A 26648-nucleotide genomic window follows, 5' to 3' on the forward strand; every position below is an offset into this window, starting at 1 on the left:
TATTCCAGATTAGATTATTGGGTGTTAAAACATTAGCCTTGACTTTATCCTGGGAACAAAATGAAGGTAACCACCCTCACCAGGCTGCCAAGGTGCACTGAATCTAGGGATGGCCAAACTCCACTTTTGAAATAAAATAGTGGTCCTGGCATTGAAGGTACTAGCCAAAAAAGCAGTTTTAGTAGAGCAAACATACAAACAGCAACATTTTGACCGGGATTTTATCCTGAACCAGTAACATTTCCAGGGGGTACTGATGCCATAGCATAAATATATGGTGTAGGGTAATGTTCCATCTAATCAGTCCATTGTGAAATCTCACAGATATTTTGAATATCTGTTCATCTATTTAATTTTAACTTTATCAACATACAAAGCATTCTTAATGTTGGATTTTACACTTTGTTAGCCTTTCTATGGAAGCAGTAGCAAATGCAATGTATCACTATGTACTACCCTTTCTGTAAAATAGTGTGGTATTAACTCAAATTATCTCTGTTTTCCTACTTCCAGTGTGGTATCATTAACTCTAATTGGTTTGTTTAATGCATCAGAGGTAATGGTTTCAGTGGAGGAAGTAGTAAAGATAGTTCCATGTATCTACTATCTCTTCTGTGAAACAATGTGATTTTATCTCAATTTCCATCTTTAGATCATATACTATTATTTGATTTTTTTTTTCATTTTTTTTCATTATGCACCAGAGTTAATTGTTTCAGTAAAAGAAGCAGGAAGGGCAATGCAATGTATCTACTACTCTTTCCATAAAATACTTTGGTAAAATCTCAAATAATCCTTTGAATTTTCTGTTTTTAAGTTCAAATCATGTTGTTAATTGTTAAATGAGTCTGCACAGACAGTTGTTCGTTCTGCAAAGAATAACACTATACTGAATCACAATGCCTTGCTTAAAGTTATTTAGGTTGTAGGGAGAATGTACATCTATGAGAGCTCCCTGGTGTTTGTATCTGATTGGGCAGAACTGAAATGCAGTAATACAGACTCCATTAACCCTTCATTTTATCTGACCCAAAATGCAATATCACACTACAATCCCTGCCATGGTAATAGGCAAATTATGGCACCCCAGCTGAAGTGATCTGAGCAAATTAACTAATGATGGATAATAATGTCTACATTGGCATGTCGGCAAGTCTTTATGGATGTCTGAACACAGGGATGGTAACAAAATAGTCTCCATCTGATGCAAAAACATGATGGTGAGATGATAGGTGTGCTACAGTAAGAGATTAAATGAATGGCTCAAGTGAGAAGTGAATCTGCAGCTTGCAAAGAGTATCAATCTATTATTTTCTCCAATCATTTTCTCCAGCTGTTTTAGAGCAGCAGGAGAAGCTATTCTGACTGGTTTAGCATCATGAGAAAGTAGTCTGGCTGGCTGAGCGTTGTGAGAAACTGGTCCACAACAGCTAAAGTACAAAGGGTCACCCATCAGTGTGCAAAGAGGGATCCTTGCTTTAACCTTAATACAACAGTGGTCAGAACACAGCTTATTAATAGTAGGACTACAACTCTCATGATGCTGTGCCAGCATTAAGGCTAACTAAGCATTACTGAGCTGTAATTATAAAAAGAGGCTTTGTATAAAGCATCATGGGAGCTGTTAGTCTTACAACAGTTGATAAGGTGCTTTTTGGTCACTCCTGTCCTATTGTTTGGGATTCCTGCTCATGTCCTCAGTGCCAGTGCCCTCCCCTCAGTGCTGTTTGCCCCTGATTGGTGCAGTGCTGTTTACCACTGGTATGTTAAATGGTGCCAGGGCTATTTTTCCGTGCATGTTAATTGGTGCCAGTCCTGTATGCCCCTTACATGTTGATTGGTGCCAGTCCTGTTTGCCCCTGGAATGTTGATTGGTGCCAGTGCTGTTTGCCCCTGGCATGTTGATTGGTGCCTGCCCTGTTTGTCCCTGGCATGGTGTTTGGTGCCAGTCCTGTTTGCCCCTGACATGGTGGTTGGCGCCAGTGCTGTTTGTCCCTAACATGTTAATTGGTGTCAGTCCTGTTTGCTCTAGCATGTTGATTGGTGACAGGGCTGTTTGCCCCTAGCATGTTGATTGGTGCCAGTGCTGCTTGCCCCTAGCATGTTGATTGGTGCCAGTGCTGCTTGCCCCTAGCATGTTGATTGGTGCCAGTGCTGTCTCAGACCCCTCTCTCCCTCCCCAGCAGTGCAGCCCGGACCTAGCGTGCGAACTCTGGGCGTGTACCAGGGGGCGTGCCGGTCCTGTCTCGGGGGCTCCTCGCCCTCCCAGCCCCAGAGTCCATAGTTCGCAGCACACGGAGCTCGCTGTCCCCCGGTCCCGCTCCGCACAGCTCGCCAGGCAGGCTCCCCTCTCCGGCCATGGATACACACTGCTCGCTGCCCGCAGCCCTGCTGCTCTGCTGCTTCCTGTGGGACATACCCGGCTACCAGCAGGCATCCATCCCCTCCAGCCAGCTGCCCAGGGCGGCCAGAAAGCAGCCCCCCATACACAGCCAGGAGCCCACCCAGCGATGGCCCGTGGTGCCCCATGACTACATGCTGTCCATCTACAGAACTTTCTCCACTGCGGAAAAACTGGGCATCAATGCCAGCCTCTTCCAGTCCTCCAAGTCTGCCAACACCATCACCAGCTTTGTGGATAGGCGTCAGGGTGAGTGAGCAGTTTGTACTGGGGGTCTGTGCCGGTGTAGGATTTGGAGGTACAGTGCCGTGTATGTGGTACAGGGGTACAGTGCCATGTATGAGGTATGTAGGTACAGTGCCGTGTATGGAGGTACAATGCTTTGTATAAGATATGGGGGTACAGTGCCATGTGTAGGGTAGCGAGCTACAGTGTCATATATTGGGTAAGGAGGTACAGTGCCATGTATGGGGGTGCAGTGCCATGTATGGGGTAAGGAGCTACTTTGCCACGTGTGGGTTATAGGGGTACAGTCCCGTGTATGTGGTATGGGAGTACAGTGCCATGAATGGGGTATAGAGGTACAGTGCCATGTGTGAGGTATAGGGTTATAGTGCCATGTATGAGTTATGAGGGTATAGTGTGCCATGTATGGTATATCGGGGTATATTGCCATGTTTGGGGTATGGGGGAACAGTGCCATACATTGGGTATGAAGGTACAGTGCCGTGTTTGAGGTATGGGGGGCAGTGCCATACATTGGGTATGAAGGTACAGTGCTTTGCATGGGGTGTAGTGCCTTGCATGGGGTATGGGTGTACAGTGCCTTGCATGGGGTAGAGGGGTACAGTGCCTTGCATGGGGTATGGGTGCACATTGCCTTGCATGGGGTATGTGTGTACAGTGTCATGCATAGGTTATGGCACAATGCATGGGGTACATAGAGAGATAGTTTGTAACATAATATTTTATGCTGGCATTGGATGTACAGCCCAAGGCAATATGTTGCCAGTTTACTACCCTTGTGATTGTGTCTATTGTTTTGGGTTCACGAGTTTGGATGGCCATGTGTAAAGGCTCTGATCTGATAACATGTTCTTCTCAATAACTGGTGCCAAAAGAAAGAAACGGTTGTTTTGGGGGTAAAACTGCCTGGATTTGGGGTCAAGGCACCGAAAAGTGTACAGATAAAGACAGACACAATCATTTGAATGGAGGGAACAGGAGTTATTTGTTTTCTAATTCTGTTTTGTCAGAGATAGAAGAGAATCCTTATTGTGTCCAGTCCTGGTTTAAACAAATACTCAGTTCCCAACAGAATGAGGGTAAACATTTACTGAGCTGTATTGTATCAGAGAACTCTGCTGTATCAGGAATCCATGATCCTGGGGTACTCCTCCAAAAAGGGGGCTCTCCCTTCCATGATTGGATGGTGGAGTGCAGTCCATGATTACTCCTTTTTATCTGAAATACTGAGATTTGGAACAGACAGCAAGAGCTTATGTCTGTCAGCGTTTAGTAAAATACTGCATTTTATTGTATATCACTTCAGTGTGCATGGTGTTCTCTTGTGAGATACCCGAAGCCTAAAGCAATAGCTGCTTTGTAAACTTGATTTATGAGCAGTATTTCTTGGAGATAGTCCCATTAAATAACATAAAAGGATGTAACCTGGTCAACTAAGATTGCCTCAAATGTCCCCAGGGTAGTTTTTTTCAGTTACTGTAATCCCAGCTCTGCTGTATCCCCCCTCTGAGGCTCAGTGATGTGAAAAAGAGAGAAAAAGGGACACTTTGGGGAGAAATAAAAAAAATAAAACACAGTTTAAATGAATGCACCCCCTCGCTTCCCCTCCCCCCCCCCCCCCCCCCCCCCATCCCCAAGCAGTGGGTTAATTGACATACAGCCTGTCTATCATAAGATTTCTCAAAGAATTGGGGATTGATTTTAGGTAGAGGTAGTGCTCCTTAATCTGCACACCATTGACAGAGACCCCATGATTAAAGGGGTACACCATTCCAAACGTTTTTGTTAACAAATTTAGATCCTACATAGGGCTTGTACATAAAAGGTAAAGTGTCAAATTATAATATTTCTAGAGGTAAAACCTCAGCTGTGGTTTATGGATTCATTATTTGCTGTTAATTGCGTTTTAGCAAATTATTTATATTAATTGTTCATTTTAGGGGCATTAAGATGATGCTGGGATTTGATTAAACCTACTTTTATTTGTAGTTGTGTGAGCTATTTATTGAGTCCTAGCCTCAATTATTAGGGGGAAAAAAAACCACACCGTCCAAACTTGTTTCTTTCTTTTTGATCTCCAGAAATCTTTTATCTTACAAGAGGGAAAAATTAGAGACCTTTAGCCTTACACTGTGTGATTCTCACTCAATTTAAATTTCATTCATGTTCTAACAAATACCATCATCGCTGTGTGGAGCAGATAGTTCATTTATCCTGTGTGTTTTCTGTTTTGATGAGAGCGAATTTATCTGTTTGTTATGGAAATGAAAAATCGAGAGAGCGAAATATGGATAATCTTCCTGCTAGCCATGTACTAAGCTGTGGAAAGTTAGGTAACAGATTTTTTTTAAAAGAAACCTACTAACTAGATCTCTCTCGGATATGCCCAGCTTTCCTGCTGACGCACAGACTCGAGGTGTAATAAATCGCTCGCAGCTTTATTCACTAAAAGGTGAATTGTGGTAGTTTAATAATATTCCAATTGCAAACTTCAGACAAAAATAGCAGCGTTACATAAAATGTTCAAATTAGCTGTTTTATTTTTTTGTATTTTTTTTTGTTAACTTCTTTTTGTTTCTGCTGTTTTAGTTTGGATTATGCAAATCGGTCACAGACTCATTACATCTCGCTGCTTAGTACATACTAGAGAGAACACTAGATTATAAAATGAGGAAAGAGGGGATGAGATAATAAATAGGAAAAAGAGAGAGGGGGGGGGGAATAATGAGAGAGAGAGAGAGAGAGAGGGAAGGAAGGAAATAATGAGAGAGAGGGAAGGAAGGAAATAATGAGTGAGGGAAGGAAATAATGAGAGAGAGAGAGAGAGAGAGAGAGAGGGGGGGGAGGAAATCATGAGAGAGTGAGAGAGAGAGAGGGAAGGAAGGAAATAATGAGAGAGGGAAGGAAATCATGAGAGAGAGAGAGAGAGAGAGAGAGAGAGGGAGGGAGGGAGGGAAGGAAATAATGAGAGAGGGAAGGAAATAATGAGAGAGAGAGAGAGAGAGGGAGGGAAGGAAGGAAATAATGAGAGAGTGGAGTATGGGGGAGAGAGAGGAGGAGGACAACATGTAACAAAAAGAGAGAGAGGGAAATGGGAGAGATAAAGAGACAACAGGGGATTTTGAGAGAGTAAGAGAGAGAGAAGAAATATGTGGGAAACAGAATTTGGGGGAGAGGGACTGACAGAGAGAGTGAACATGGGGAAGAGATAGAGAATATTGGGAAGTTAAGGGGGATATGGGGAGAGAGATAGTAAGTGTGGGGGGAAAAGAGTGAGAGAGGGGGGGGAAAGAGTGAGAGAGTGAGAGAGCAGGCTTTTTTACAGGCAGTAATGAGACTCCTTCCCAATTTTCTAACAAATATAGAATATTCAATAAAACAGTAAACACTATAGTTTAAATAGGAAACCTATGTGTTTAATATGTTTTTAAAATACATTGATTTATTTTATTGAACATATTATGATGAAAGGTAGACAGATATGTAGATAGATGATTTATGTATATCTGATTTTCTCCTAGACTCTCAGTAATGTCAATGATTTGATCTTGTTGTTAGTGAGAATCCCACTTGTTAAAGCAGCAATAAACCTGACTAGCTGCTGAGTAATAAGGACCCTTTCACAGAGCTCCCATACATGGTACCCAGAGCTCCTCTCCCTTGCAGGAAACTGATGGCTTTCAGAGCTCAAGTCCTCCCAGATTGATTAAGGCAAAGCCTCACTTTCTCCTTACTTGATTTTGATTTGATGTGTCACAGGCTGTGACCTTGTTTCGGACCTTCAGAGATTTGCTTTGCATCAAGCCACTGATTGGAGTATTTGAACTCATGATCTAATTGAGAATTCATGTCATAACACATCAAATGTTGTCTAGTCTCCCCTTCCATAATGAAAGAGACCAGTCACTGGCACCGCCCCAAATCCATCAAGACTTCCTCCTCTGTGAACTGCTAGCTTTTTGCCCACCTCCAATTTAATTGCTGGGCTGGCTGAGAACGGCTCAGAAACCATTGCTGTCACCTCTCTTGCAGACACTTCAGCTTTCAAACCCAGTCCCAACTAGATACATTGTGATTCTCATTTAGAATTACATTTGTATCTATTAAATCCCACGTGATACATATAACATGAAATGCCACATAGTCAATTACTAATGTAAATTGGAAACAAAATCTTTATTTTTCCATCAATGAAAATATGCAATTATTATTATTATTATTATTATTATTTTTAAAACAATGAATAAATCTCGAGTCTCTAATTCTCGTTAGTCCTTGTGGGTTTAAAAATATTTTAATATAATTTTCATAAATTCTGTTCTGCTATGGGAGTCTATTCGCTAACCAACGAATTGTGGCGAATTAACACTTCGCACGTATTAAAATAAAATAAAAAAAAATAGCAGAATAATGAAAAAATAAAAAATAACGTAACACATGTACAATTTAACCTGATTTTTCGTTTTTCCCCCCTTTCTAAACCTATATTAGACACAGTTTTATAAGTCGGAATCCAGCTCACAAGAATAGACTGTTTAGAGAATAAACCCTTTAAATTTAACTAATAAATTAACAGTTACAGTAGACCCCATTCAGCACATATTATTCTTGTTCCCTTAAATACAATTTAGACTATTAAAGGGATAATATAAATACAACAGAGGCGTGGACACAATACAAGAACATGACACTTTGACATCAGGCTTTACAAACAAGATATAAAATGACAGGATAATTTAAGGTTAACCCAAGTTTTTCATTGCACAACCAGAAATAGTCCCTCATTAGTGAGGTGGTAGGGGGTTAAATCCCTTAAGGGCTTATTCACTAAACAGTGGTTTGTATCGAACAGCAAAAATAAACAAATAAATACATAAATATGTAAATAAAATTAAAAATCAAGGCTAAATAAGCCAGGCTGTGACTGCAACCCACTAAGATTTTGTTATTCTCAAACTCAGTCCCTCTGGTCTTAATTTTGCAATTCTGTTGAGAATTCGATGTTTAGTAAATGAACCCTATTCTCTGTGCCTATTTGTTTTCGTTTGCACGTTTACAGTAATAAGCTCCCTTTTAGGACAGTTTTATGGAGGAAAAATGCTGTTTTCTTTTGTTTCAGTTTAAAAGATTGTAATCAAAACAGTTAAACAGGGGAGAAAAACTGTTTGTAGATTCGCCTGTGTTTCTTTTTGTGGTCGCACGATCAGACAGGACTTAGGTTTTTGTAGAAAAATTAGTGTTGGCACATGAACTAACTCATTAAAACGCAGATGGTGTTTTCTGGCCCTCAAACCCCCAGCATTGCAGCTCCAGAACATTTCTTGACAATTAGGACTTGGGTTAAGCATGGAGAAAAAAAAGAGGGGTGCAAGCTCCCCCCTTTGTCAAATTAACATCCTACATCGTTTTAAAAAGGTTTTTTCTCTAGAAATCCAATCAAATAATATATAAAATATTAACTATTATTTTTCAGGGTAAAAGTCTCAGTTAGCTGTAATAGGAAATAAAAAAATGGATACAAGGTAGACAAAGCATTTTTTACACAAAAATAAACAGTTAGCAAGACACGTGCAATTGCTAATCGTGGGCTTGTGAATAAAATAAATGAATTAAAAAATAATTAGTAATGACAATAATTTAATAATAATAAATAATTACAAAAAGAGAGGATAATGGGTGGACGTAAAAAATAAAACGTTGTTATAATTAATTTCTTTATCAGATGTACACACCTGTGAGATACCCTTATAGAAAGTAATCAAGACATTATAGATGGTATATTTATATAAAAGAGCCACTCTAAAACAGATAGTGTTTTGGAAGCTATTCTCATTGCAATAAATGGCTGGTTTTAAAAAAATATGGAATTTTATAGTGAATTTAATGTTGATGTTATTAGAGTGAATCTGATTTTGATTTTTAACTGTGAGTAAAACATACTTATACAAAAAAAATCTGGGTTCTAATAAAAAGGTAATATAATTATTTTTTTTTCAATTACATTTGTTATTGTACACATGCATAATTAAAGATGCAAATATCTACGTTTCTATCTTACTGAGGTCAGGCAGACAGATTTGCATTTCCAAATATCACCCCTCCTGCTCATTATTTGGTTACTTTGCCTATAAGGAAACACTAATGCAGACCAGAAGGCAAACTCTATAGGGAGTATATAAAGAGGTTCCACTCCACTTATTTAGGGCAAGAACAGGACACCTTGTGGCAATTTAATGATTAACCTTATTGGATGATGTGTTAAACAGCAAGGGGCCATCATTTTTTTAAACAGATTTTGGATATCATGTTTAAATACAATGTGTGTGTATTTATTTATTTATTTATTTTAACACTTTAAGTTTTATTTCAGGAATGGAGAATTCGATTCTAAAACAAAAATCCCTTTTTTTAGTGAACAAATTTAGAGTGAGGTTGTTTTCCTATTGATATGAACGATCATACTCATTTAGTGAAAGATTTAGCGAAGCATAGAGACAAAGCAGAATTTCAATATCTGATCAGATCGACCAATTTCTTGTCCTCTGAATAGTTAATATATATATATATACACACACAGGTTACCAATACATGAATTTAAATCGCTGCAGATTGGACGTCCTGCAACATTTTACGGATAATAAACAAGTAAACAAAACTCACAAGTTTGACAAAGGCATGACGTCACGAATTCACGTTAAACTCTGAATTTCCCAGTAGTGCTGGCCATTGAACGAAAATAAATAACTAAATGGAGCCAGCTCCCCCTCCCCCCCCCCCCCCCCAAAAAAACACAAAACAGTATTTTTTAATAAAAATGTTGTCAGAAACAACACAACCACCATCACCACTAACTGTAATATTAATAATAATAATAAATAATTTGTTAAATTAGTATTTCTTAAACCAATCCTACTTGATCAATAAGCCATGTTTTAGATTATAAATAGCTAATCTAAATAATTTGACAGTTCCAGATCCCAGGAAGAACTGAGTGAACTCTCCTCAACCATAGATATCGAACACTCCATGTGAGTTATCAATCCCGTTATCAATCTAGATTCCATGGAGACTTCTAATTCAGTAGTGAATTGTGGTGAGGTTGACTACCGTGGTGAATTCACCACAGCTCACTCACTAGTGCAGGGAATGGGAACCTTCGGCACTCCAGATGTTGTGGACTACATCCCCATAATGCTCTTACACCCATAGTGCTGGCAAAGCATCATGGGAGGTGTAGTCCAAAACATCTGGAGTGCCAAAGATTGCCTATGCCTGCTCTAGTGATTAGAACCCGTGGTTAGCTCACAAACAAGGCACCGATTTCAGTCACTAATGCGGTGTTTGAGACTCTTAGTCCCTAAAAAGCTGCCAAATTCTCTGAGGACCCATCCAAGATCCAGATGTTCAGACCTTTGGACTTCTCCTGGGCAGGTGAATGGGATTTCCAGCGGTTGAGTCACTAAGATCCATGGATCAAACTCCCCTAGTCAATAGGCTAGCTCCTGCCAGTGATTGCTCTGTAGTTTTTAAAGAAGGGAAATAATGTGTGCTCCTGATTTACTGGTCTAATTCCTGCCAAAAGGCATCGCTCCTCCAGTGTAACAAGTCATTACCTCCTGATTTATGTGGCTTCCTAGCAAGAAAAACAAAAAAGGGGGAAAAAAAAGTGGCTGCTTGGTCCTCTCCAAGTGACTCTTAGTTTACAAAGTAATGGTGATACTGTAAACCAATCAACGAGTCATTTCTCATGTACCTGCTGGCCATGTCTGCTCATGATAAACCGCCCAAATGTCCTTATTTCTCCTCATTTCATCACTACACCATACTTGAAAAGCAGACACAAGTGCTGGGGACACTAAGCCAGTAGCTGAGAGTCAGTAAGATCACTGCTTGCTCCCTTTTGTAAGGCACAGTTGAGTCATAAATAGTATACAATTTATTTATTTTTTAAATGAACTTTCTTATCTCGTCCTGCATGGTTTCCACTGGTCCTTCAGTTACACTTTGCTGGCTGAGCATGTTTGGAGTTGTAATGTCCTACAGCTAAAACTCTCATCCATTTTCTGATCCTAATTTGTTTAGGACCACCTGAGTATTTTGACTGATTAGATGTCTCCAAATGTGAACTATAGATAATGCACTCCCTCATTTTGAGGTAAATTGGTCAAGAGGGGGTAATAAGAGAGAGAAAATCCAAAATAAAGTGATTATAGTGATTAAAACACATCACTCATACTGTGCAAGCTATCACCATGGAAACCAACTGAACGTTCCATCGTTAGAACTTTGTCCCAGAATTCCTCGTTATACATTATGGCCCAGTGCTGCTCTATGAGTGTAGGATAAAGATTGCGTTACTACATTCTGTCCAATAATCCATAAGGCTAAAATCCAATCGGTTACTTTAGGAATACAAATGAATGCTACTTTGATTCAATGCCTGTTTAACCTTCTCTTTGTTTGGAATAAAATGTTAGTAGATGATATTGCAAAAAAAATAAAAAATAAAAATCTCAATTTGAACAAGTCTGTCTATTTTCTTAGTCTACTGCTTGCATCAAATGAATGGTTCACAAGGTCTGTTAACAAAACGTTTTCTGGTGTACCTCTTTACATGTGGTTTGAAACAGCTTCCTTTACTGGCAAATTATTCTTGAAAGTGCGGTTTTGGTATAATTTAAGCTAAGATTTGAACACTGATGAGTTGGCCAGGAGCCCAGTACCTGATCTGCCATGAAACAGGAAACGTTTGGGGTTATATAGATCCCAAAGCTTAGTCAGTTCAGTGGTGCAGGAGTGAATGAAATCTGGGGGCATCAAGTAACTGTTAAATTTCTAGCCCCCCTCCCCTCCCCCAAACAGTTATATAAAGCCCAGGAGATGTTAAATCAACAAAACCACCGCTAAGAATAGGCCAATCTGTATAACGATGTCATATAAAAAGGGGGAATATACCTGTGGATCGCTGCCAGAACAGGATCCAAATGCTTTGTTCATTAAAGGGTTAAAACCCTACTTATTATTACCAGTGCATAATAAAATATATATATTATTAAGGTTTTAAGGTTATTTACTTATCAAACAGTTCCCCTGGGATTGGTATATTTTTGGGATATTATGAGATTTTTTTAAAACTTTATTTTATCGTTCCAGTCAATATAAATTCACAGTTTATTAAGATTTAAACACGATTTAAATAAATACATCGATCAGGTTGATTACTTCTAATAAAAAAAGCACTAATACACACAGTGTGATATTATTATTTTTTTCACAAAGAGAATACACTTCAAGTTTGAGTTAATGTATATGCAATGTATTTACATTAATATCGCTGTTTAATAATTTAATAGTCTAAATTAATATAATAATACTAATAATAATAATTATACTAAGTTCATTCACCAAACAGTGATGTGTGATTGCATGAGAACCTGCTATCATCTACATTTTAACCGAGCTGAAAAAAAATCTTTAAAAAAAACAAAACAAAACAAAACAAAAAACACATTTTGATTTCTTCTAATTGTAACTTTTTTGGGCCCAAATTCAGCGAGTTCTAACTTACTCTAACTCAGTCTCAACAAAAAAAACGGCTGAAACGATTTGCAGTCTGCTGGGTTTACAGGTTAATGCTTGATGTAATCACTGAATATTGTCATGTTCTGGCAATATACCTCTGCCCAGCCTTTCTGTAGCTATTATATAAATACAATCAGGGACATCTGATTTGTATTGGTGGTGGGGGGGAGGGGGGCACGTGGGAGAGCGTTGGGGGGACTGGACGGTGCAGACTGGTGGTTTTGATATAATAATACATTGTTAATTGTTTGTAAATAGTAGTAATAATAATAATAATAATAATAATAATTACAGCCTGAAAGTATAACATTCTATAATACTTAGTATTAATACAATAAAAAGCAGCCTGCACCCATTAAGAATGAATCAGGTTTGGAAATGAATGGTAATAGTATAAAAGCAGGGTCTCCATGTAAGAATTGGGCAGATTTGAAATGAGCAATAATAGAATACAAGCTGCCTGCCCTCTGAGAATGAAGCAGATTGCACATGAAAGTGATGCTGGGTAAACATGTAACTGTATCAATGAAACAGAACTCACAAATTCCTTCTCTGTGTCTCTTTTGTGTGTTCTTTAAGTGCCGAAACGAAAAGCAAATTTGAAGAAAGATTACAAGCCGAGACTTCTCTAATAGTTTAGTTTTTGTCTCATCCCTCGGTGCCCCTCCTGCCTGTTTGCCTTTTAAGTCTGTCAATAGTGGTTATGATTATACATTCCTGGGAGCTTTCTGAGCTGAGGGGTGTATGGGCAATTTCTGCACACCTGCTGATTGCTCGCCCCAAACACTGAGGGGGCAAGCTGGATTTAACCCTCACTTGGCTGGGGTTAACCTTCACTTGGCTGGATAGAACTTAGATGTATGTACACTGCTACAAAATCCTGGATTCCTAACAAATAGTGAAATATGTTTGCAACTGGAAACCCATAACAATTACATTTTAAAATCCAACCGTTTGCATTGATGCATTTTGCACACGGATTTATTAGCAAAACATGCAAACCAAATGTGTTACAATACAATCTAGAAATATTTACATTTGTAGGAGGGAGATCGAGAGAGGGGGAGATGAGAGTGAATGAGAGAAAGCGTGAGAGAGTGATAGAAAGACAGGATAAAGAGAGAGATTATGAACCACCTGTCAGGTCAAAAGAGTAATGATGTCTCTTTAAGGGAGGCGGGGCATCATGGGAATTGTGGTTCACCTACACGGGAAGTGCCATAGGTAGCTGTCAATGCCCTACTCCTGCCTTGAGTGGCAGAAAATTTGGATTTCAATCGATCACCATTAAATGTCAGATTTTTGGTAGTGTCTATAATTCATTAAACGGATCAATGCAGGTATAAACATCTCTAAAGTTAAACCATAAATAAGGTCATTATATACAAACTAAAAAAAATAAAAATAAAATATTTATTATACAGGGCTATCAATGGGTTCTGGAATATGTACTGGCCCATTTTACTCATCAATTGTGTGAAGTGCTCTGATTGACAAAGTAACTTCTATATAACTTGTTATTTAAATAATGGAATCTGTTACATTGTAACTAGCAGTCTAGATAATACTAACTGTTACACTGTAACTGGAAAAGACAATGCATGGAATGTTACAAAGTTACAGAAAAGGCTGACATGTGTCACTGTGCCCAATAAGTATATTTACAAATGGATTCATTAATTTGAATCAATTGTTTGTTGTCACAACTGAAGTACTTTGAAAGCAAATTAATTTGTAATCTTTCTCAGAAAACCAATACATACATTTAGCATTCCTTTATTAACATGTATGCTGTATTGTTCCCTTAATAAAGGATTCCTCAGGCAGTTTTGGTGAATTGCTAGTACTGTTGCTAATACCAACCTTGCCCTACAAACATTTGTGTGATATTGTGATATATTGTGCGTGAGGAGTGGGGTTAAGTTTTTAGGATTTACATTTTTTTTTTTAAATTTAATTACATTTTGTCTAAGGCCCAACTGTTGCGTGGCAGTAGATTAATGTTGGATATATATCACAAGTTGAATATATATATATATATATATATATATATATATATATATATATATATTTTTTTTTTTTCAGTTTGCTTAGCATTGAAATTAAGAAACTATTAACAGGGATACTCACTAAAGTAACAATTGTGGTGAAATCAAAGTGAATTCAAAGTGGATCTCAAATTAAAGGCCAAAGTAGCCGAATTGAAAGCATAACTGACTGGGAGAATTTTTTATTTTGACTTTAATTTGAAATTTACTTTAGTAAATAACCCTACAAGTCAATTTTTCCTCAACACCAAAAAATGTATAACATCCACTCTTGTGATCATGAATAGGACAGGGAAACTGAATGGACGATAACAAGGAGTTTTGGTGAGTTGAAACCCTGAAAAAACATGATATTTAAAACAAAAAATAAACCCAAGATTCATCTAATTTGGGGATGTTTACCAAACACAAACATTCTGGCCTAAATTTTCCGAACTGGACCTTCTAGAGCTTCTTTGCAGCTGACTTTTTAATGAGCCAACACTCATGATTGCACTGATGCTTTATTGTAATTCTCAGTAACTTTCTGAGGGTAATGGGAGGGGCAGTCCATCAAAGAGAGTTGAGAATCTCTCATAATTCCTAATCCCCCAGCCCAGCTCTGATGGCCGCATGCATTCCCATTGTGTGCCCAAACACAATCCTTTGGCATTTGGCACCTACAAACTATAAACTGTCAGTTTAGCTGTCATCATTATTCCGTAGGAAACCGCTTGCATAATGTAACACATTCATCCTGTTGCTGCGAAAAAGCAGAGACAACAGTGCAGCCCACACGAGTCAGCTAAGAGGTTAAAAATCACAGAATTATAACATCCCCTGTTGGCAATAAACTTTGTATCAGCTCCTTCACTCTTGAGGGTGTGGTGAAATGCTATAAAATTAATATCATATTAGGAGTTTTAGATTTCCTTGCAGGTTAGCCAAGAAAAGTGACACACACAAACACACGCACGCACGCATGCATGCACGCACACACATTTATTCACTAGATAGAAATGGTGGGTTGAGTGTGTAAAAAATGCAGTGGACCTAAAAGACTGTAAGGAAAATGAAAGGACTACATGGTCTAGAATTGGCATGAATAACATTTTTCAAACAAACAAAAAATCCCTCTCACTGTATAAAAATGATCAGAAAAATTAGGATTAGCTGGAATTGCAAAACTAGTCACATTTTCAGTAAATTGAAATGTTTTAGGACGGTTTGACTTCAGCTGACCGCCTCTCCCTGCCAACCAAGTCTGGAGATGCGCGGTTTAGCTCATTGGACCACTCAGATGGCAATCTCAGCCAATGAGGTGGCCCTGCAAGAGCGGTAATGGAAGCTTCTAAGCAAGAGCTTCATCTCTTAGTTGGTTGTAGTGGAAGTGGGAAGTGATGCCCTATGGGGGCAAGAAGTTAAACCATTGTAAAATGGTTTGATAACTTACAATAGAGGGGTGCCAGGAATGTCCCGGCACAATAACCACTATAGCACACTGTTGTGGTTATGATGGTTGGAGTGTTTATTTATTTTTTAATTTATGGGTCATTTCGTAACAGAGGAAGTAATGTAAAATAATCTCTATGTCTACATATTTTTAGTAGGCAGTTTTTATGAATGAAATGTTTTTATAAATGGGTACTGGCTAGCACTATACTTGGGGAGGGGGAGGTGCTATTAAATTTAAGGGATCTTGGTATCCACAAGCACTGGACCTAAGGAGTTGGACCCATATGTTTGAGGGATCTGAGATCCCCAGGTTTCACAAATCAGTACTTGATTATGGGTTATATTTGTAATAGCAAATCCAATATTTTTCAAGACAAACTTAGCTGTGATAGAGGTAAGCAACATCAATTGCAGTATGTGACTTTGCAATCAGAGTGTGTTTAGTAACTACCTGAAGAAGTCTAGATCAAAGTCATATTTGCATTCTAAATTCCAAATTGTATAATTTTAATCAAATCCCACACTGATTTTTTTAAAATACAGTAACTGCTCAATGTACTACTATGCAACTTGCTATTTGGAGCAATATTTTTTAAACAAAATTTCAAAAGTGGACTTATTTTTTAAAAAAGATAGTGCACTATAGACAGCAACCATGTTCTATTTTGCCTTTCCATGTAATGCGGTCTCTTGTGTCTCCCCCCTCCCCCCCCCAAGAGTGATTTCTAAGCCGTAAGGCATACCCTGAGACCATTAATTGTAAGATATTTCTCAGAGTCATTGTGTGTTCTCCGGTGCCAGAGTTGGCGCTAGATTGTGACCACATTCTTGAATAGATAATGCTTGTAATCAGAGGAGGGCTGGCAACTTTTGAACTGGGTTGCAAGTACAATGGCCTGCACAGTTTGAAGGCCTGTGCATGCCTAAGAGATGTAGACTTTGTTTCCCATGATTCCAATGCCACCAATGACAACCAGCATGTATTATGTTTGTCATGATCACTGTCTCGTCTCTCCCTACTGTCACTGGCAAACATCAGAAAGGTGATCATACATTCTCATTCTAGTCTGGCAGCCTGGTCAGTCTCACAGTCCATTGGAAAATATACCAGTAGGCCAGTCTAGGCCGGGACAGCCTGAGAGCACAGAGCACCAGCCCATATATAAACCCACATAAGACCTTTATTGCCTTCAACCTACATAGTGACGCCACAACATCAGTTGAGCTTAGACTTCATCTTGTGTTAGTAAAGTCCTGTAGGTAAGGGCCAAAATATTGATGAGCAATGTTGATCCTAACATGCTGGTATATGCCAGTATATTATTATTTTTTTTAAAGATATCTTGTTTTAGATAAATTGGAAGACTACAGTGGGTGTCAGTGGTTACATTACCGGACTCCCTAGCAAATATTTATGTTCAGAGAATTTGATAATAAAATATAACAAACATGTAAAACAATATTTGAACTATAAGTCGGTTCTGAGTATGAGAGATTTTTTTTATTCACCTATGATTTATGGCTAGGGAATGCTCAGAGGTTTTCTTTATCTATATCATCAATAGGGTGATTATGTAACCAATGAATGTAACTAAAAAGCCAGTGCACTCACTTTTAAACCAGCTCTAGATATTTAAACTTTCTAAACAAGCTCTAAAGCTCATAAACCTTAGGCACAAATATGGAAATATATTAGAAAAGCCTGAAATTGCTCTAAAGTTAAATTTGCTCTAAAGCTCCTAACCTAGTGATTATGCCACTTTCTGGTATATTTATCCCCTATGGTAAAATAGACAACCTTTGCTACTCCACCTGTTGTGGACTACATCTTGCCAGATGCTTTGCCAGCATTATTATTTTATTATTTATATAGAGCCATCAGATTCCGTAGCGCTGTACAATGGGATGACTCTAAAAGCATTGTGGGAGAAGTAGTCCAAAACAGCTGGACTGCCAAAGGTTTCTTACCCATGCCCTAGGGCACACTCTAATAAAACTTCTCTTTAACGACCTGTAAAGGAGGTAGGGGGTGCTACAATATGGAGCTGGTCAAACATCCTATATAATAGAGGAATATAAAGAAAATATTCTTACATTGCACTTGAAGTTCATAATTCATGCTGTTGACACATGAAGGATTTTTTGACAGCTGACCAACTTTATTTAGCTGTAAACTTCATCTGCTATTGATTATGCAAACAAGCCAAATTCATGCTAACAGATATGTGTAATGAAATTTAAACATAACTTAACATATGTCTTTCCCTATTTCTTTTCATAACATTTTTATTTTATATCTCAGAGTTTCTTTGCAATAATATGAGGAATGTTTGGATTTCTGGATTTACAGTACGATTTAAGTACTTAATACACTTGGGAGGTATATTAATTAAAGTATCAGAATGGCGAACAAATAAAAAGCAAATTTCTGCATTTAGTATTTATTAAACTCATATATTTTTACGAGTCTTGTGCTATTTTCTGTGTCAGGGGACTTTAATAAAAGTCTCTTCTATGCAGATGTGAACAATACATTTTCCAGTCGTTTCTATGTATTTAAAGTTCCCATTAATACCGCAGAAAAAGATCAAAACTATGCATTGTGTTTCCCTTTAAAACATATGGCAAACTATTCAGAAATAAAGTCTAATCTAGATCTTGCAGTCCGTCCATCTTTCAGTGTCTGTCTGTCTATCTATCTATCTATCTATCTATCTATCTATCTATCTATCTATCTATGTCTGTCTGTCTGTCTGTCTGTCTGTCTGTCTGTCTGTCTGTCTATCTGTCTATCTGTCTATCTATCTATTTATCTATCTGAAAACTTATTTTCTTAATGTAATTTGTTAATTATCTCGTGCAGAACCAGGACGTCATGGTACACTCCTCCGCCGCTACGGCCCCATTTTAATGACGATAGCTAAAATCGCTGCCGACCATTACTGTAACTACCACTAATCTCAGGCAGCACTGGAATATGTATGTCCCAATGCTTTGTGTATAGTAAAAACTTCCCTTTAACCTCTTCACTAACCTACCGCACTGCACCACACTACACATTAAAACCTGCGTTACTATATATTAACCCCTACACTTCACAATCAGTGAACATTTATCCCCCACACCACAGTAACACACAAAACATCCTATTCAGTACGCTAGTACTAACAATTAACTCCTACACTACCTTAAAACATACGCTTACACTAAATATAACCTAAACCTATCATGTACTATATGAAAGATACCGTTTGCATGAACCACACCCCACCTCCTATAGAATGTAAGCTCGATTGAGCAGGGTCCTCTCCAACCTATCGTTCCTGTAAGTTTTTTGTAATTGTCCTATTTATAGTTACATCCCCCTCTCATAATATTGTAAAGCGCTACGGAATCTGTTGGCGCTATATAAATGACAATAATAATAAAAAAACAATAATATTAGGGAAACATAATGCCGACCTGAGGTTATGTAGAATGTAAGCTCGTTTGAGCAGGGACCTTAATACCCTCTGTTCCTGTGCGTTCAGCTCATCTTATTTCAATTACATGTCTGTAAGTCCACCTATTGTATAGCGCCAAGGAATTTGTTGGCGCTTTATAAATTATATTAATAGAGATATTTATAAACCACTCTGCCTTTGGTTTTACAGTGCGCATTGTGATCCAAAACACTGGATTTGCCTTTAAACTCTGTGGTCAATTCATTAAACAGCCAGTAAGTCAAGAACTGACTTAAACAATCTAGGATTACTAATATTCACTATTTTGGGAAATGTAGCAAATTGAAATCTGTATGACAAAATATTGTCAAAATAGTCAAACTGTTACTAAGGCAGAGTTTGATAATTTTTCCAGACTAGCTATATTAGTTTAACTCTGCCATTCAGATTTCAATTTGCTACAATTTGGAATTTAGCGAATAAAGTAAGCCCTTAGTCTTAAAGGACCACTCTAGTGCCAGGAAAGCATACTCGTTTTCCTGGCACTAGAGTGCCCTGAGGGTGCCCCCACCCTCAGGGACCCCCTCCCGCCCGGCTCTGGAAAGGGGAAAGGGGTAAAAACTTACCTTTTTCCAGCGCTGGGCGGAGAGATCTCCTCCTGCTCTCCTCCTCCGATCCTCCTCTTCTCCTCCCCGTCGGCTGAATGCGCACGCGCGGCAAGAGCTGCGCGCGCATTCAGCCGGTCACATAGGAAAGCATTCACAATGCTTTCCTATGGACGCTGGCGTGCTCTCACTGTGAAAATCACAGTGAGAATCACGCAAGCGCCTCTAGCGGCTGTCAATGAGACAGCCACTAGAGGACATAGGGGGAAGGCTTAACCCATTCATAAACATAGCAGTTTCTCTGAAACTGCTATGTTTATGAAAAAATGGGTTAACCCTAGAAGGACCTGGCACCCAGACCACTTCATTAAGCTGAAGTGGTCTGGGTGCCTAGAGTGGTCCTTTAAATATGTAAAACAACAATAGGTATTGTGTCACCTATAAATTGCCAATCAGTTCTCAACTAACCTCAAGCCCTTGTTTAGTGCACAGACTCCTTGTCGGACATATTATTAAGAAACAACAACATGAGATGTTCTATTGATTCTGTGTATTAAATACAGTATAGTATGTTCTAGTACATAATGATTGTTTTCGCTAGTTTGTACCTACGTCTTCTAATATCACATGGAAATCAGGAGGCAATCCACTAAATGCCAACTATTCTCCGGTCATGTGCAGAAATTTCACAGCCGCAAACCGTATTATCATCATCATCTTTCATGCCAGAGAGAGAGGCATGTATACTGGGTAAATGCACGTCTCCTTCTGTAGCCGCTAGACCACTGGGACATGACTCAAATTCCCCTGTGAATGAGACTCTTTAGTCTCTCTCTGAAAGGGGATAAATATAAATAGAGGGGAATAAATACCTTATGGCCCCTCAAGTGTGTCTGGGGTAGGGGGCCCTGCTCACCCCTTCCAAACGGTGGGCCTGATGAGCAAGATGGGTGTAAAGTGGTTGTGTGGAAGAGCCCAGCCATCACATTGTGTTTTAGCATGAATACCACATGTCATACATAGACCTTATGTGTATTTTTTTTTTTATAATGATGACCTTTTCAATCGACAGACAGTTTATAGGGAAATATGAACAAGACAACAACCATACAGTGTTTTTTTTTTTTTTTTTTTTTTTTAAATTGATTACGCTAATGCCACTTATGAGTAGTGGGTCTCTTTTATGCTTTTATCTTGTTGATTTCTGATGCCAGTAATGGACTGGGTATAGCTCTAGCTGGTGATTTGACACAATTAATGCCAGGGAGCTAGACATCATCCTGGCACAATAGTAAAACAAATTGAAGATGGGCATTCAGCTACAATAATAAAACTGTACATAGCGAAACATTGCGACACATTACCGACTTATTTAATGTATTTAACAAATTAATTTGGACCTTTTAAGTACCGGTTGATTGAGGTAACACTGGAAATGTTCCAGATTTTCAAATGTCACTTTCCATTTAATTCCCCTGTGACCTCAGTCTGAATTTGTGAGTTTGTTTTCTTAATCATTTATATTCAGCGGTGACATTGCACCATAGCCTTGTTTAACCTAATATGTGGCGGTCATGGAGGGGTTATCAGGTCGTATTGGCTCAGTGTCCTAATTAATCTTGGTTGACGTGCTGCACAACATCAAGGTGCAGCTTACATTCTTTGGTGATGAATTCTGTATGGTGCTATGTACAGTATCCTCCAGTGCTATTGATATGTGGTTGGTGTTTATTAGTCTAAATGTACAAGATTCCCCCAGGCTTGGTCCCCAAAACTGACAAGTTGTGCTGTAACAGTTCAAATATTTTTTTTTGTTTCCAGTGAAAAAAAAGATTGCATATAAAATCAAAATACTCTTCATACACAACTGTGCGGCATTGCAGGAGATACACATCCTTTGTGCAGAACAATATACAATTCTACATGCCCTACTATGACACTCCACTGGTTGTAACACCTCAATGCCTACATACTGTCTAAAAGGCATGTATATTCATGCAATTGATTGGAGGGGTCAGTGGTAAAAAAGGCATACTGTAATGGAGCTGAAAGAAGTAAAGCAAACCATCTGATGCCCAAGGGGATGTCCCTCACTCCTCTATTATTCTAAAACTGCCTAGAATGGAATAGTCTCTTAGCATGCTGTGAATCAGCTTGCCATGCTATCAGTTCTCATGCATTAGCTGTTTGTATATTTTCTGGTGTAAACATTTTTGTTCAAGGAATCTCATCCTTCGACCCCCTCTTCCTCCTTCCCCCCAGAGGCGTTGTGTGTACTCTGCACTCGCCTCTTGCTCTCTGTCCACAGTTATGTGAATAGTCCATTTCATGAGCCCTGAATATTTCATAACACAAAAGGCATACATGTTCTCAAAACGTTGACAGTGTCTTCAATAAAGAGCAATAATGCAGTCCCTGTGTAGTGCATTTTCTCAATGTCTTTGCATCTCACTCTGCTTTATGAAGCCTTCCTGTCACACGATTCAAATATTTTTGGGATCCAAACTCATTTACCTACTCAAGTTTAGGCATTTGAACATCACGTCTGCAACATTTAAAGGGACTATATTACCTATAAATGTACAGACATAATTGTAAATGTATCTCATTAGAACGAGGATATTCGTAAATGTCATTTGCTCTTCCCAAAATCTAGAGACATAGTGGTTTAATCGTTTGTATTTTTTTGTTTTTATTTTATTTTTTTATGTCTCTTGTTCAGACACTTAAACGCCATTCTGTTTTTTGTTGCACTTTGTATTGAATTGAACACAACTTCAATAAAAAAGTTATTCACACACAAAAAAATTGCGAAAAGAAATAATAAAATAAAATTAATTGTATGGAACAGAAAATTGAATTGCAAAAGTTGGAGAATACTTACAAATCAGCTATTGTTATCTAAATGTTTCCTAAATGTTGCAATTCTCCTTTCAGTTTTTCACTATAATGCATTGTTTTGTGAATAAACCCCGCGCTTATGAAATTGGTAACAATATCCGTATACAATTCTCAATCAGCTTGAAGTTTAGAAAAAATAGTGTTTATAAAATACATTGACGGAGCAGAAATAAGCATAGTCCTTTTATTGTTGTTTAATGACAGATTTGATCTCACAAATGGTGCAGATATAGTTATTATAATTACTCTCTGGGTTTCCATTATCTGTAACCCCTTTATGACAAGCTATTAGGCAAACTCACTTATATTACGACAATCCTGAGAAGTCACAATAAAAGATCATAGCCCACCCTCCCCCCCAAAAAAACAAACCTTTTCATATATTCAAAGCTACAATATTTCATTTCAAATGTGAAATATAATGCACTCTCACTATGTGGCGACATTGCGTTAAGCCTACTATGACATGGTATGAGATCAGTAGGTTCTAAAATAATTTAAAGGGACACTCCACACACCTAGAGCTTTTTGACTTGCTGAAGTGCTTTATTTGTGAAGAGTATTTCCTTTTATTTCATTTTACAAAAAGTGCTTATTTTAATAGAAATATATCTACAGCCTTTGCAAGTTATTTTTAGATATACTCTAATAAAAAAGTACTTAATTAAATGCATGCAGATTGTGTTTGTGGTATATCTACTAAACAGTGATTTAAATGTTTTTGTATTTGGGTAGTGGAGTGTCCCTTTAAATATGGTGTGACTAAATGACAATATTATATACTATTATATATTATTTTATATATATTTTATATATTATATTATTTTTTGTATAGCTTTGTAACTGAAACTGTCTATTTTAGGTGAACACAATCCCCATTTGTCTATTTTTTTTAATAACTTGGGATCATTAGAACAGCTACGCTATTAAATTATGCTTATTCAGGAGGGTGTCTCCCAAATTCAGTAGTTCTGTGAAAATATACGTCATTAATGGGTTAAATGCCTTTGGCAATATAATATTTTTAGGAAATAATGACAACAATTTTCATTTGTATTACCATTATTTTAATTTATTTCTACTGATAAAACATTATTATTATGATATAAATAATCTTATGGTGTAAGGTTTTTGGCAACTTTGAGATCCAACTATTTTTCTTTTTGATGAAATTAACTTTCTTTTATTTCTTTTATTTTACAGATGATACCTCCCACACTCATTCCAAGAGACTACGGTATTTGTTTGATTTATCTACCCTGTCAGACAAAGAAGAACTGGTGGGAGCTGAACTAAGGGTATTTCGGAAAACTCCTTTGGAGATGGTCAAAGCCCCTCAAGGTTTATACCACCTGCAGATATCCTCCTGCACATCCCAATCATTGCTTGATTCTAGGACTCTATACCTAAGAGATTCTTTAACAACTGGCTGGGAAGTGTTTGATGTATTTAAAAGCTTCCATGGCCTCAATAAGCAGAAGAAACAGCTCTGCCTAGAGTTAAGAGGGACTTTGGCTACATCTGGTATGGAGGTGAATCTAAAAGGACTTGGTTTGGGTAGGAAACCAAAATCGCACCAAGAGAAGGCACTCCTAGTGGTCTTCACTAGGTCCAAAAGAAAAAATCTATACAATGAGTTGAAGGAACAGGTTCATTCCTCTAAGGGTTTGGAAAAGGAAACAAAGTTTCCATTTAAAAGCAGAAGAAGGAGGAGAACAACTTTCAACAGTCGACATGGCAAAAGGCATGGAAGGAAATCCCGTTTAAGATGTAGCAAAAAACCACTTCATGTGAATTTTAAAGACCTAGGGTGGGATGATTGGATTATAGCTCCTTTGGAATATGAAGCATATCACTGTGAAGGGGTGTGTGATTTCCCGCTGAGATCACATCTTGAACCCACCAACCATGCCATTATTCAGACCTTAATGAACTCCATGGACCCAGCGTCCACACCACCCAGCTGCTGCGTGCCTACAAAATTGACTCCTATCAGTATTCTTTATATTGATGCTGGTAACAATGTTGTCTACAAGCAATATGAGGATATGGTGGTGGAGTCCTGCGGGTGCAGGTAGCATCTGGTCTGGAAATGCTTCATGTCAATGTGGAACTAATGGAGAAAACAAGGGAACTCAAGGACAAGAGTGGGCTGGCCCAGTATGAAGTTGAATGAACTTCACCAGGAGAGTGGGTTATGATGTCTCACATGTTTGGTGCACCCCTTTATTCTACCAGGATATCCCTTCCAATCACTGCAGAAATAGGCACTGCTGCAATTTATTTGAAAAGCTAATCCAAACTTGCTAAAGCCTGCAAGAGCTCTAAATCCAAGGGAGTGAGAACTGAACTCAATCCCTTTTCTGTAAACATAGATTATTGATATTCCTCAAAGGGTTTGTACCATATCACAGCCTCTCCAAAAAGGAATGATATCAATGGCTTCTTGGTAGAACTATAACCCTGAAAGAGGAGAGCTGGCAAGTGTGTGAACTACCATTTATCTGATAGCAGTTGAGAACAAGAATTGTACAAGCAATGTCTCATGTTCCAGACTTAGTCTTTATGTAAGCAGAGAGCTGAAATGTTTGGGGGATGGAGCCCGATGGCAGCACTTGGTAAATCACTTCCAGTCCCCCCTTCCCCTTGCTTCACATCTGATGGAACTAAGGCCATCCAGGTTGAGTGGTGGCCAGTCACGTCTGGGTAGAAAAGGATTATGTTGCTGCTTTCTCTGTTGATTTTTGGAGTGTACACAAGATGCAGTGACAGGCACCTGTTCAAACGGAGTCCATTTAAGATTACAGGAAAGCAATAGTCTGTTCTTTTCATGGTCTGGCATGCGGAGAGTAATGAAAGCAGACAAGCCTCAATAAAGTTTATCTTTTTTTTTTTCTTCCTTCCCATTATGCTCACCTTTTCCATTCCAAACTTTCCTGTTCACATTTACTAAATAGTGGATTGTATGACATTGCCGGCTAACTAGCAAAGGCTTGGCCACAATACAACACAGGGTTACTCAATAAACTTCATATTGTAGTTAATTTATATCTGGATGGCAACAGTGAGGCTATAATAACTGATCTGAGAATATTCTCCAACTCAACTGTAGTCACAACTTGGATACTTTAGCCTCAGTTTTGCCATTCGGATTCTAATTTGCTATTATTTGGAGCTTAGTGAATTAAATTGTCAGGATTCTATCAACTACATAACACGTTGTGGTGGCTGGAGAAATAACTATCAAACGTAGGCTAAACTAGCAGAGATGGAAAAAAGCTCAGATTCAGTTCTTCTCAAATTAACTGGTTTGGCCTGCATTTTGCAGGGTAGTTCAAATCTAACTGACTGTTTAGTAAATACACCTCCCTCAGGATATAAAAAAATCCAGGGGGGACGGGGGCTTGGCTATTTTAGCTTGCGTTTTTCAGATCTTTTGTAACCCTCCTGAACCTAGAAATCTGTTCGCCAAACAGTAAATTGAGACAAACTGAAAATCAGTTTCCAAAATGTATACAATCTCCAATTTAGCAAAGATGGGGTTATGTATTTTAGAGTTGCTACTAAGGCCTACATTTTGTGTCTAGTGTATAGACCCCAGGGTTCTAATAACAGACCATGTGGAATCTTCAGTTGTGGTACATTGATAACCGACTTAAAAAACTGATATATATTCTCTCGTTCAGATATTTTCACAAATCTGTTTTAGCTTAAATGTATCAAGTTGGTTCCCCATGCAGCACATCGCACTGTTTATTGAATAACCCCTTAAATCTTTATCTTTTACCCCCTCCACTGCAATAATTTAAAACAGAAGGTAATTTTCTAATTTTCTAAACAGAATAATAATCATTATCAGATGAGGATCATAGAATACAGAGACAGAGAGACAGAGACAAACAGACAGACACACAGACAGACAGAGAGAGAGAGATTTACTTACTCACAAGGCCTCTATTTAATACTCTTTGAAATTGATTCAGTGCTC

The 26648-nt window shown here is 38.2% G+C and overlaps 1 protein-coding gene across 1 annotated transcript; it reads left to right on the plus strand.

Annotated features, from left to right (window-relative positions):
• Positions 1–2273: 2273 nt before the first annotated feature.
• GDF6 (growth differentiation factor 6) lies at positions 2274–25771 on the plus strand. The gene is made up of 2 exons (XM_063450310.1): positions 2274–2650; positions 23864–25771. The coding sequence occupies exons 1-2, from the start codon at positions 2359–2361 to the stop codon at positions 24736–24738; spliced, it is 1167 nt and encodes a 388-aa protein (XP_063306380.1). The 5' UTR covers positions 2274–2358; the 3' UTR covers positions 24739–25771.
• Positions 25772–26648: the final 877 nt, after the last annotated feature.

This window comes from Pelobates fuscus, chromosome 4, assembly GCF_036172605.1.
Source record: "Pelobates fuscus isolate aPelFus1 chromosome 4, aPelFus1.pri, whole genome shotgun sequence".
Taxonomy (NCBI): Eukaryota; Metazoa; Chordata; class Amphibia; order Anura; family Pelobatidae; genus Pelobates; species Pelobates fuscus.

Coding starts and splice junctions, on each gene's coding strand:
- GDF6 (XM_063450310.1), top strand. CDS start 2,359: ATGGATACACACTGCTCGCTGCCCGCAGCCCTGCTGCTCTGCTGCTTC. Junction 2,651..23,863: donor CTTTGTGGATAGGCGTCAGG/GTGAGTGAGCAG, acceptor TTTATTTTACAG/ATGATACCTCCCACACTCAT.